General features: G+C 37.0%; 1 protein-coding gene across 1 annotated transcript in view; it reads right to left on the minus strand.

Moving 5' to 3' along the window:
* Positions 1 to 2,337, minus strand: part of LOC114871252 (zwei Ig domain protein zig-8) — a 219,763-nt gene extending 217,426 nt beyond the window's left edge. The window contains exon 1 of the mRNA XM_029176926.2: positions 1,590 to 2,337. Coding sequence (XP_029032759.1) covers positions 1,590 to 1,665 — 76 coding nt within the window. The 5' untranslated portion in view covers positions 1,666 to 2,337. The remainder of the gene's footprint in view (positions 1 to 1,589) is intronic.
* Between the last annotated feature and the right edge of the window lie 8,766 nt (positions 2,338 to 11,103).

Consider the following 11,103-nt stretch of genomic DNA (forward strand, 5'->3'; position numbering starts at 1 on the left):
ATTTCCGGTGAAATCTCGTCGTAGTCACTTGAGCAGCAAGCATGTTTCTCTGATTGCACAATTACGAGCGGTGATTATTTACTTTGCCGCAGCGTGTCACTCGGACATTGCGTTCCCGAGCGAAACGGGCACAGGATCGGGCTGACTTTTAATTATTCAATTAGCACCAGTGTCCCATAAAACGCTCGTAGGATTCTCGTTTAATTTCTAAACAGCCCGAGCTAACAGCTCTCTTGTTGGCCCACCTTAAAGCGAACGTGTTTGTATCAACACATTCTCGTTGATATTACATTGTGTACTGCGTTCTGTTTGGACTACATTAGTTGATTGCATTTCTATTCTATATCCATTTTGCTTCAATTATTCAATTCCATTTTGGTAGTTAAATGATATTATTATTAATTTAGCGTAGACCGTTAGAAGGTGTTGGTATAGAAATTTTAGAAATCTTGGAAACTTTAAAAGTCTAAGAAATTTGGAAATATAAAATATTTTACTGAATTAGAGAATCATTTCCCAAATATTAAAGGATTAAACGATTTCAGTTTCCGTCATTATCCTCCTTTAATTAGGTATTGTGCATCGTTTACGATTTCAACTCGTCAATTATCGAGGAGGATTGCGGGGAAGAAATTTCTGGCTTTGAAACTCAAGCTTGGTTCGTCTGCTTCTAAAGTGCTTCGTAAACTCTTAACCCGGATGCTTGACTCCACATTATGCAACAATGTACAAAGACATAGTTGGACAATGATGGCTGCTAATGCATGCGCTGCTGGCACTTGTACCAAGTCATTAAACCGTCGAGATTAACTGTTATATCTTTCATGCCTATGGAATAAATTAGTCTGTGACTCGTACTTAACAATCGATAAGGTATCGTGAAATTGATATCAAACAGTAATTTGAAAAATAAATAAATTAGAAAATACCAGTGTGAGTAGTTATACATGTATCACAGTCATGAATATTCAACACTGTTAAATTGTGAACACGTGCATAGGAACATTAGTTTATTCAGGCAAATTTCTGTTCAATTGTTTTAGTTTATTATAGATTGTATGGCTGTGCAAACTATTGAATTTGTATTCAGTGATTCATGAATTAAATTCATATCGCCCCTTTGCTAGAAGAATTATTAATTATTCGACCATTTAGTGATGCCAAATTTAACTAACAATTTTTTAAAATCTCTAAAAATATGTTAAAGCGGTTGTATTTCAATTCTAGATAAAAATAGCCCAATTAAAAAATGTTGATTTTGAGACTCATCACTCTTCTAGAAAAGCAACGATTTATAGACGAATTGAAAACAGAAAGTTTCTCGAATTGTCACGTTCCATTTTGAACCACTCAGCCCCACTTCAACCTAAAGATTGCATACGGGCAGAAAATAGCGAACCAAACGAACACGTTTCCATTCGATTCCCTTGAAATTGTCCGTTGAACACCCGAGAAACCACACGGTGCATGCGAATGCATCCTGAAGGAGCCTTTATCTCGACGTTCTTCAGTTGAATTCGAAAGGCAATCGAACGAGTACGAACACATTTGCCAAATTTTTCCCTGAAACATTCACGTGCGTCACGTACCTTTGCTGACCGCGATCGCTTCGATAACCAGGAGAAGAGCAGCGAATATCAAAACGACCAGCCAACGACACAGCATTTTTAACACCTCGTTCTCACTTGTCGATCGTTTCTTTCAGTCGAATCGTTTATCCGCTCGATTCCGCTCGTGCGAGATCGAAATCGACAGCTTACGAATACGAATCTTTTACATTTTCCACACTCCCGAACACACTTAGCCGGTTACGCAACTACCTATTCCGCTCGCGATTCGAAACACTTTCGAAGAGGATTTTAGTCAGTTCACAACACGCGCGATAGAATATCCTCGATACGATCCGCGAGGAGGGATGAAAGGAAGCGACTCGATGAAAATTGAAAGGAGAATTTCGCGTAACTGTGACGAGAAGCGGAAAATCCTCGGGGGGTAAGATCCTCAGAGACGCGGTTGCACGCGCGTGTCAGCTCCGCTGCAACCGCGTTCAGAGCCACGCTCGATCTCACGTGGATCCTGTCTGATCATCGCGAGCTGCCAGCCGCGATCGTCGCACGTCTTTCGCATCTTTTCCCTCCTGATCTCGTCCTTAACTCATCGTTCACCCTTGTAACACTGATCAGCAATTAAGACGATGATTAAATCACAGGATAATCATCGTATCGTTTCCCGAGTCGAGACACGCGCGAATCGACACGTTTAATCGTCGTCCAAGATCGACGATGACGACTTCGAACGCACATGGACCAACCGCGTATAACACGGATGCGGTGCCGCTTGGCGTCGCGGCGCGAAATGATTCTGGTAGCTGGCGTCGTCCTCTGGCTAACGCATGCGCCACCCTTTAAGCTGCGAATCCAGGCGCGGACGGGTTACGCGCAGACCGGTTCTACTTGACGCGCTCTCTACAGCCCTCGACTACTTGCCCGATGCAAGAATGCTCGTCGACGTCGTCGTCGGGTCAGCTACCATGCATCCCGGCAACGCGATACCATCTTCGAGGACATCGTGACGAGGGATACGCTAGGTTGGGAAGGGAATTCAGGGAATTCTTTGAAGGAGATCCGGAGGTGGGTGGATGATCCCTGAGCGTTTTCAGGAGGGTTCAAGGCGAGGGTGGAGTCAGCGATTTTCTATGGGTTCGAAAAGCGTGGTTGATGGTTAGGAAGCATTTAATGAGGTTCAAAGGGAGCTGATTAGGTCGCTTTTATGTTACCATTACATTATGGTTATTTTGTACATATTTTCATTTGAAAAATTTATTTCTTGTTATAAATAGGATAGCCTTTTGTAAATTAAGGGTATTTCTATTGTAGCAATTCGGACGACTTCAGTTTCTGTATAAGTGCAATGTTGCACTTAAAAAAAATGCAAGTGCATATTTTTGTATATTTTTGAAATTATCTTTCATTTTTTTTTTATTAATGCTTGAAGAACGGACCATGAAGAAGATCGCAATTTTCATTCAATTTTATATCTCATATTATTTTCATTTTTTTAAATTCCGCACTTTCTTTTCTCTTAAAAGTCAAGAAATAGGGAACTGACTTGCATAAGGGACCATAATAGAGAGTGAATGTTCTTTCTTGAAGATCCACCGCTTTAAAAGGAGAACGTGAAGATTAGTGCTCATCTCGTGCCGTTCTTAGATACAACGTGCCGCGCGTGGGTGGTCGGATTTAAACGTGGAATCCGTGATAACGAAAGCTTTATACAGTTCGTACATTCGCGTCGCCGTAGACGGTGAAAACATAATTTATGTTGGATCCGTGCGAAATGTTTGCGGATTCCATAATTTCTTCGCCAGAGAAGACGCCTTCCATATTTTCCTTAACGGGTAGCCCGCCGTCGTAAATTTTCGAGTCGCCGCCTCCATTAATTGCAGTTAATGCTATAATTTGCTGGCTACGCGTTAACATGCTGCGATGCATTCCGTTATTATCGCAATTTTCGAACAGTCTATCTTCTACTCATTTTTTCTAATCATTTCTGTAACCAGTTTATAAACAGGAAAAAAAGTAGTGAGAGTGTCCATTTAACTTTTTAATTAAAGTGTTAATTAGCCTACAAATTCTTAGAGATTTTATTTTTTATTTTTTGCCTCTTTTAATCGCTTGAATTCTACCTGACAAATGTCTAATTATCCAACTATGCGGAAGCAGAGTTCAGACCAAAACCTGAAGCAGCAGCTGTAATCCGTTGTCTCAGGGGGCTCGAATGCTCATTTAAATTCCAAAATTCCCGAGCTCGATCAACTTCGTCAAGATTCCAAGTGTTCACGAGGTAGCTGCATGAAAATCGCGCGGATATTCGGGACAATAGCGAAAGGTGTTCGTCGACGAGTTCGGGAAACTCGTTCGCGTTTTAATAACGTTAACGACATTCAACGATAATGTCATTACATAATTTACTTTGTTATTCGCGTGCTTTAGTTGTCTATATGTTACATTATTTACATTTAATTTTGGACAAGGATCGATAGGAACAGTGGTTAGGTCCAATGCTTAAAGATATTACTCGAGGAATAGGCTATAAATAATGACAGATATTATCGTGCATTTAGAAGTGATTTTTATTGGAAACGAAATGTTGAAGAAGTCCTTGTCCTTTGGAATTAATTAAGGTAGGATTGATTGCTCGCTGCTGGAATATTATATCGTATTGATTTGAGATTTAAGTATTTTTTTATTAAACTTGGCACAGGAGTATTAGGGAAGAGTTTCTATTGAGAGAATAATTATTCCTTTTGTTTAATACCGATGGCATGATTCGGTGGAAAAATTACTCATATTTCATTTCTCTAATTAAATCTTTCTCATTAGTTTCTATCGCCCGAATTAATTAAGCGTAAAATATTCGATCGTAAACATGTTCCACGTGTGTGTTTGATCATTTCCCAATTATACGGCATTCAGCTTTATCATCCCCAGGATTCGTAAAACCGAAAGGCACAAAGAGGAGCCAGCCACGCACCCCTCATTAATAGTTTAATCAACGCGATACCGGTTCGTGGTTCCATTAATCTCTCCCTCGTCTAAAGGAAACCACTGAACGTTGTTCCCTTCTCTGATCCAACAGTTTTCTTTTTTTTCGCCTTTTCTTTCTTTTATTAGCGACCGTTCCAATAACGTTGGATTCGTTGAAACGGAACGGCCACTTTCTTTCACGAACGTTATCGCTCTATCGCTTTTCTACGCGGCTTTCTAGGCTTCACTGTACATACATACGTTGGCCAAGCTTTCGCGAATCAATGTGAAAGGATAGGTACCAGCCGGTGCTTGGAAACACCTTTCACATCGGATTGATCGAACAGATCTGTAGCGGAATGTGTTCTGCATGTTACACGTCGGCACGAGCGAGAACGTACGAACTGTTCACGGGTCTTCGTTACGTTTGTACTCCCACGGTTTACCGAGACCGTCTGAATGCACTTTGAATGCAACGGGAGAAACCAGGGCCGATTCGTTGATAATGCGATACCGATTGCTAGTATACCCGAGGAACAATTTGACATTTTGGGGTTTGCTTGATTTTGGAGTACGTGGAAATTCTACTGCGCCAAATTGTTGATTTAGAGACGTTGGAAGTCTGGCATGATTTCACGATAGAAAAAAGTGATATTTCACGACACTTTTATGTCATGAAACTGTGTTAGTCTTCATGCTTCGTCGCGTCTGACTAATCATTTACTTGTACTACTTACTGCAAATATGAGTCTAGCGAGTCTAACACAATTTCAAAAGTATTGCTAAATACCACTTATGCTATATCAATTTAAAGCTTAAAATTTAATGAAAATGACAGTCATGTTCAGTTACAACAAATAATTTATCACAGTGCAATTCATTTCTGTACATTATTAATTCAGAAATTAATTATTAATTATAATTGAATTTGACATATTTTACTAAAAGAATATGATTAATCTAAATAAAATATACAATTTCAAATTGCTATGTGATATATTTTGAAAAATAATTATAAAAATTACTTCATATATTGTTCATTGAATCAGGCAATGCTTAAACAGTTATTTTAAGTGTAATCTTTTAAAGATCCCAAGAGTCTAGATGCAGTGTCCGACTATTTCTGATGTTTTCACTAGATACAGAATTCTCTTAAAACAGGGAAGATTCTAGGTAATCCCCATTGGTTCGAGAGATAAGAAGAGATCGAAAGATTAATCATTCTTATCGTAGGTGAAAAAGCTGGAACGTCGGTGTGCTAACCATGGAGGAAGATAAAGCTGCCGGTCGATTGTTCCCTTAAACCCTCTAATTCCGATGCACGTTCTCCACGTACTCGTTGTGTAAGCTCAATTGCCTCGCTGGCAATCGTTTGCGAGCCCTTTCTTGTCAATGGGCCGAGGAGAATCACCGTTGTAAGAGGAAAAGGTGGCAAACCGGTTGATAGCTCTTCAGCGTGGCAACTTGCATGAACGATTCCCTTCATCTCGTTACCGCCCTGAACGACCGAGGTACCGTGATTCGTCTACTTGAAAACTTGAATTTCATTGACTATAAAAGAAAATAATTTCATTCAGATAAAAGGTTTCAAACAGACACAATAATAATGTTGAAACACACTATAATTGTAATTATTCAAAATAGAACCATTTTAATTCTTCTGAAAAACATTGCCAATAATTTACATTTCCAAAGAGGTAGTGATTTTATTTGCTGTATTATCAGTCCCATTAATTGCAAGTGGTGGATTATCGCTGTTTACGAAGCTTATGTTTTCTAAATGGTAATGCAAAGTGCATTTAGCAAGGAGTACACAAGGAATTCGGGTAATTCGTGTTGTCAAGTAGATGCGGTTCCTCGGGAGACTAAGAAATCGTGGTTTAAGATCCATCCTGTAGCTTCCCACAGCCTCGACGCGAATGATATCGATTTTGCCACGATGCTCGTAGCTACGGTGTAAACGGGCCATTACCCTTGCTACATCTTCCTTAATCTTCGCTGTGTGTATGTAATAATGGCCCGGTGACTGGCACAGTTTCCCCCTTGGCACAGGATTTTTCGTTTTCGTTGATTAATTGCCATACTGGCGCGCTGTAATTGGCACGTTTTAATAGAAACACGCTCGAGTTTCGGCGATGATACGGTTTTCATCGTCTGTTGCATTCTGAAGAAAGAATCTCTGCTGTTACGTAAGAGACGTACCAATTTATTCTCTGAATGGGTGTACAGGGTGTTACAGCGATCGTGGCACAACTAGAATAGAGAAAATAGATAAAATCTATGAAATAAATTTTCAGACGATAGTAGAACTAATAGCACTATTTTTTGAACAAATTACCATTTTTTGTGATTTGGTAGCTTTGTTATGATATAAATTTTCCTATGAACAATTTTATTCTGCATTGAATTCAAGAGAAAATTCCTCTTTCTCTGTGTAATATCAGTGTAAAAGATTTAAAACAGTTTCTATATTTCGTGTAATTTGGTAATTGGTTACCATTTCTATCTACTGCAGTTAGTAAAAACAGAAAACAATTTCATTTCATGTACAATTTGTTCTGTACAAATTGTACTAAAAATAAAGATTTAGGATTCTTCCTCTAATTTTTTTTTTTTTTTGTTTAATCGTGAAACAATAAAGAAATTGAAATCAAACGATGTGGAAAAATCCGCGTTTGATCTATCGTAGTTTAAAAATATCTTTAAGTTATTCTGCCTTCAGAATTAAGTAGAGTAAGAAGTTTGATTGATCGGTTATCGGTAACGATACGTTATGAAGAATTAAACAGTATACTGTACTTTTCAACACCTGTACCCAGTATTGCGATTTTTTTTTTGCATTTTGAAACATTTAAAACATTCAAAACATTTACAAAATTGAAGCACTTTCATGAATAACTGTACATGTTCAGTGGTGGAAGAAGCGAGTTGCACGATGAATTCGCAGTAGTTGCGTGCATGTTAAGTCAGACACGTAATATTCCTCGGTAGAACGATTTAACCGGAAGTTACGGTACAATCGAGTGGATATGCACCGGAAGGTCGTGAGTTATTACAGAACCGTTTCAGGCCAAGCTTCTCACGTCTACGTCGTTTGAAAATTTCGTGGAAATTATGGAAAAGATAGGTAATATCGGGTATTCGAGAACGTACGATAAATCTATCGCTTACTGTCGCGATTAATTTCCTCAAATGAAAATATTGCTCATCCATTGGAATTCGTCGTGTCACTGCTTTTGACACTTGACTTTTATTAAAACATGTACTTTCGATTTTTTAAATTCTAATTTACCATAAAAGGAAAATCGCAATCCAATATTATAAATATTTTTGAAATTATAACAATTTCCAAATAGCCATGAAAAGTATCAAGTCTAAAGGGTTAATATATTATAAATATTGATTTTATCACTCGTTATTTTATTCTTGGATCAAATACGAAGTTAAACATCAGTCATCTGGTACATTTGAACTAATTCAGGTCGAGAAGTCTTTTGCTGTCGAAGTCGGTGGAAAGATTTCTAGTTACTTAAAGATCTTGAAGAAGTTTCGTGCCCTGTTTGAAGAATAAATTGTCGAACGAAATTGAGCAGATCTTATTGACTCGATCTCGAGAGCGACGATTGATCGTTTAATCGGATGCTTAAAATATCTCGCCTTTAATTCACCGCTGAATCCACCGAGGTAAGTCAACGAGATTCGAGAGACGGTCGACCTCAAGGGTTAAAGTTTCATCGAATTAAACTTTCTCCCGTTAAAGTTGCTGCATAGACGATGAAGTCACTTATGGTGGCTGCGAAAGAGGAATCTCCATGTATATAACTCCGGCACACTTATTCAAATATCACTCGTGGTAAGTGTTACTAGAATCTTCACGATCCACGTGGCTGTGAACTTTCTTCAACATTGATCAACGTAACAACGTGTACTCTTCAAGAGCGCGAGCTACCATTTCTCGCTCCAGGAAATTCAATCTCAGAAACTCGTGCGACTTACTTGTTAGTTTAGAATACAATGGTATGAAGGAATTTTTTGTTTGATCATTTAAATCGAGTTGGAATATTGAATTCTAAAATACTGTGATATTTTCAGTACATCAATTAATAAATAAGATTTATTTTGGGACACTTTGATAATTTGAAATTTGTAAAAATGAAAAATATTTATATTTCTCATGAAGTAAAATTTTAATATTTAGATTAATAATTGAGTTTGAACGCTTTATCAGATCTTTCACAGTAATTCTGGTCTATTTAATTTTAAATATTATTTTTAGCCATTTATTAATTACTTAGTATAGAATTCTACAGATACTGCTATGTCAGAATAATAATTTAGTATTTTTTAAAATCTGTTATTATCACAGAAATTAAAATATATAGTGAGGATTTAATCAGTTTTTTTATCATAAAATAATAGATACAATATAAAATAATACATATATAAAAATCAATAAATTGTCGAAAATGCTGGTTCCTTCCTTTGGTACGTTTCAAACACAGTATCGCTAACGCCACCTAACAGTGGACAGTGTGATAACCAAAATAAAAAATATTTGTTAATAAAATAAGCAGGATTTCTGCTTTATTGGTTACTAGATACTTTACTTCAATAGTACACTTCTAATTACAATATCAAAATAGTTATACTATATTAAAAGAGCTATTCAGCTGCAATAATTATCACAGAGGGTAATTACTAGGCATATAAGGGATGATTCCCTCAGTGCCAAATACCAGAGGGTTGTTCAGTTATCATCAAATGCTGAAGAACGAACTCTCCATCGATACCCATGGAAACTGTATAGAAATGAGTGGGAAATATTTCTGCCCCTAGGGTAAATATCTAACAAGGGAAAATTGTATGGTAGCGGGTGAGAACTTGAAGGGTAGCAACTTATTTGACCCTTGGCACCAGAAGCTCATCGTTTGATACATTCCCGCTAGATAACACAGGTAGTACTATCTTCAGAACACTTAGGTTCCCATGTTACCATTCCATAGTTCCAATTTAATGCCATTATTTAAGTCAGGCTGTAATTTTCTACTCGCGTCAATGAATCGCAAAAATTATTTATTACTTTATTAAAAGAAAGAAATTTTCTATTTTGTTTGCTTCTGCATTCAACGTTAGATGGCGACATTAATACCGTTTGAAAGGGTGCGTCTATCGTGAAAGTAAGGCTCCTGCAATATTTTCCGGTTATTAAATCAATTATTAATATTTTCCTTTACCAATATGCAAATTGAATAATTTTGATTCTGAATATAAATTTTCAAATAAAAAATCACGACAGAACTATAATTTATACTAATTTAGACTATGAATAAATTACACTTCAAATGAAGCTGAAGGAAATGTTTTCTTAATGATGATGATCTATATCACGTGGCTGGTTAATTGTAGTTAGAAATGTCTGATGTAGAATTGAAGAACAGGTAACCACTATTGGCGTCAGCTTGAGAATAAATTTAACGACAAGTGATAATACACGAGCCGCGTGTTCGTATAGCACCATCACAAGCATGAAACCGCAATCGATGAAAATTATGACAGTGCACATTAAAACAATAATGAAATATTTAACCACGTGCCGACATCGTGTGGCTAATTTTCATATCACAAATCTTTCTACAGACATAACATATCGCCGCACTATTCCTCATTCATTTTATAATTCTCTGACTTTAGAAATTGTATTGTCTCACGTGGTACTATTTTTCAAACATAACTGCGCGTAACAAAATTAATTGGTATTCATGTACATAGATACTTATATTATAAATTATGGAAAAAAAAGGGGAGATGATAAAGCCAGGGAATTTTTCTTTATTTTTATAAAAATATTTATTTTAAATAAAAGGGAAAAATACCCGTTCTATATTTAAGTATAGATAACATAAATAATTACAATTATCTCAGAAGTTCACTGCTCTAACATTAAATTTATATCATTGCAAACCCTCAGCAACTAACTTTTCAAGGGTTGATCGAGTTTACTAAGAAAATAAGAAAAATCAGGAAAGTAAGGTCCACGATCCATTAGAAATTTTCTCCAAAAACTATCAAAGATAATTAAAATTATCTTAGACATTTAGTGGCACGAAATTAAATTTATATTATTGCAAACCTCAGCAACTAACTTTTCAAGGGTTGATCGAGTTCACTAAGCAAATAAGAAAAATCAGGAAAGTAAGGTCCACGATCCATTAGAAATGTTCTCCAAAAACTATCAAAGATAATTAAAATGATCTTAGAGGTTTAGTGGCTCGAAATTAAACTTGGCAACTAACTTTTCATGGGTTGATCGAGTTCGCTAAGAAAATAAAAAAGATTTCGAAATGTAAAGTCCATGAATCGTTGGAAATTTTTTCCAAAAATTATCGATGATTTCTGAACAATGATCGTTCACGCGGTCGTACACAGGGTAGGCGGAAAAGCCGCAATGGTTAGCACCCGTATAACAACGCGGGCACGGGCAAACGTTGGATTACGAACGGAGCAGTCTAGATCTGTCATTCAGTTTAATCGTTTCCTATGCACTCCGCCGTGCCCATTGTCGACCGAGCTCTATAAT

The sequence above is a fragment of the Osmia bicornis genome, chromosome 10, assembly GCF_907164935.1.
Source record: "Osmia bicornis bicornis chromosome 10, iOsmBic2.1, whole genome shotgun sequence".
NCBI classification, from domain to species: Eukaryota; Metazoa; Arthropoda; class Insecta; order Hymenoptera; family Megachilidae; genus Osmia; species Osmia bicornis.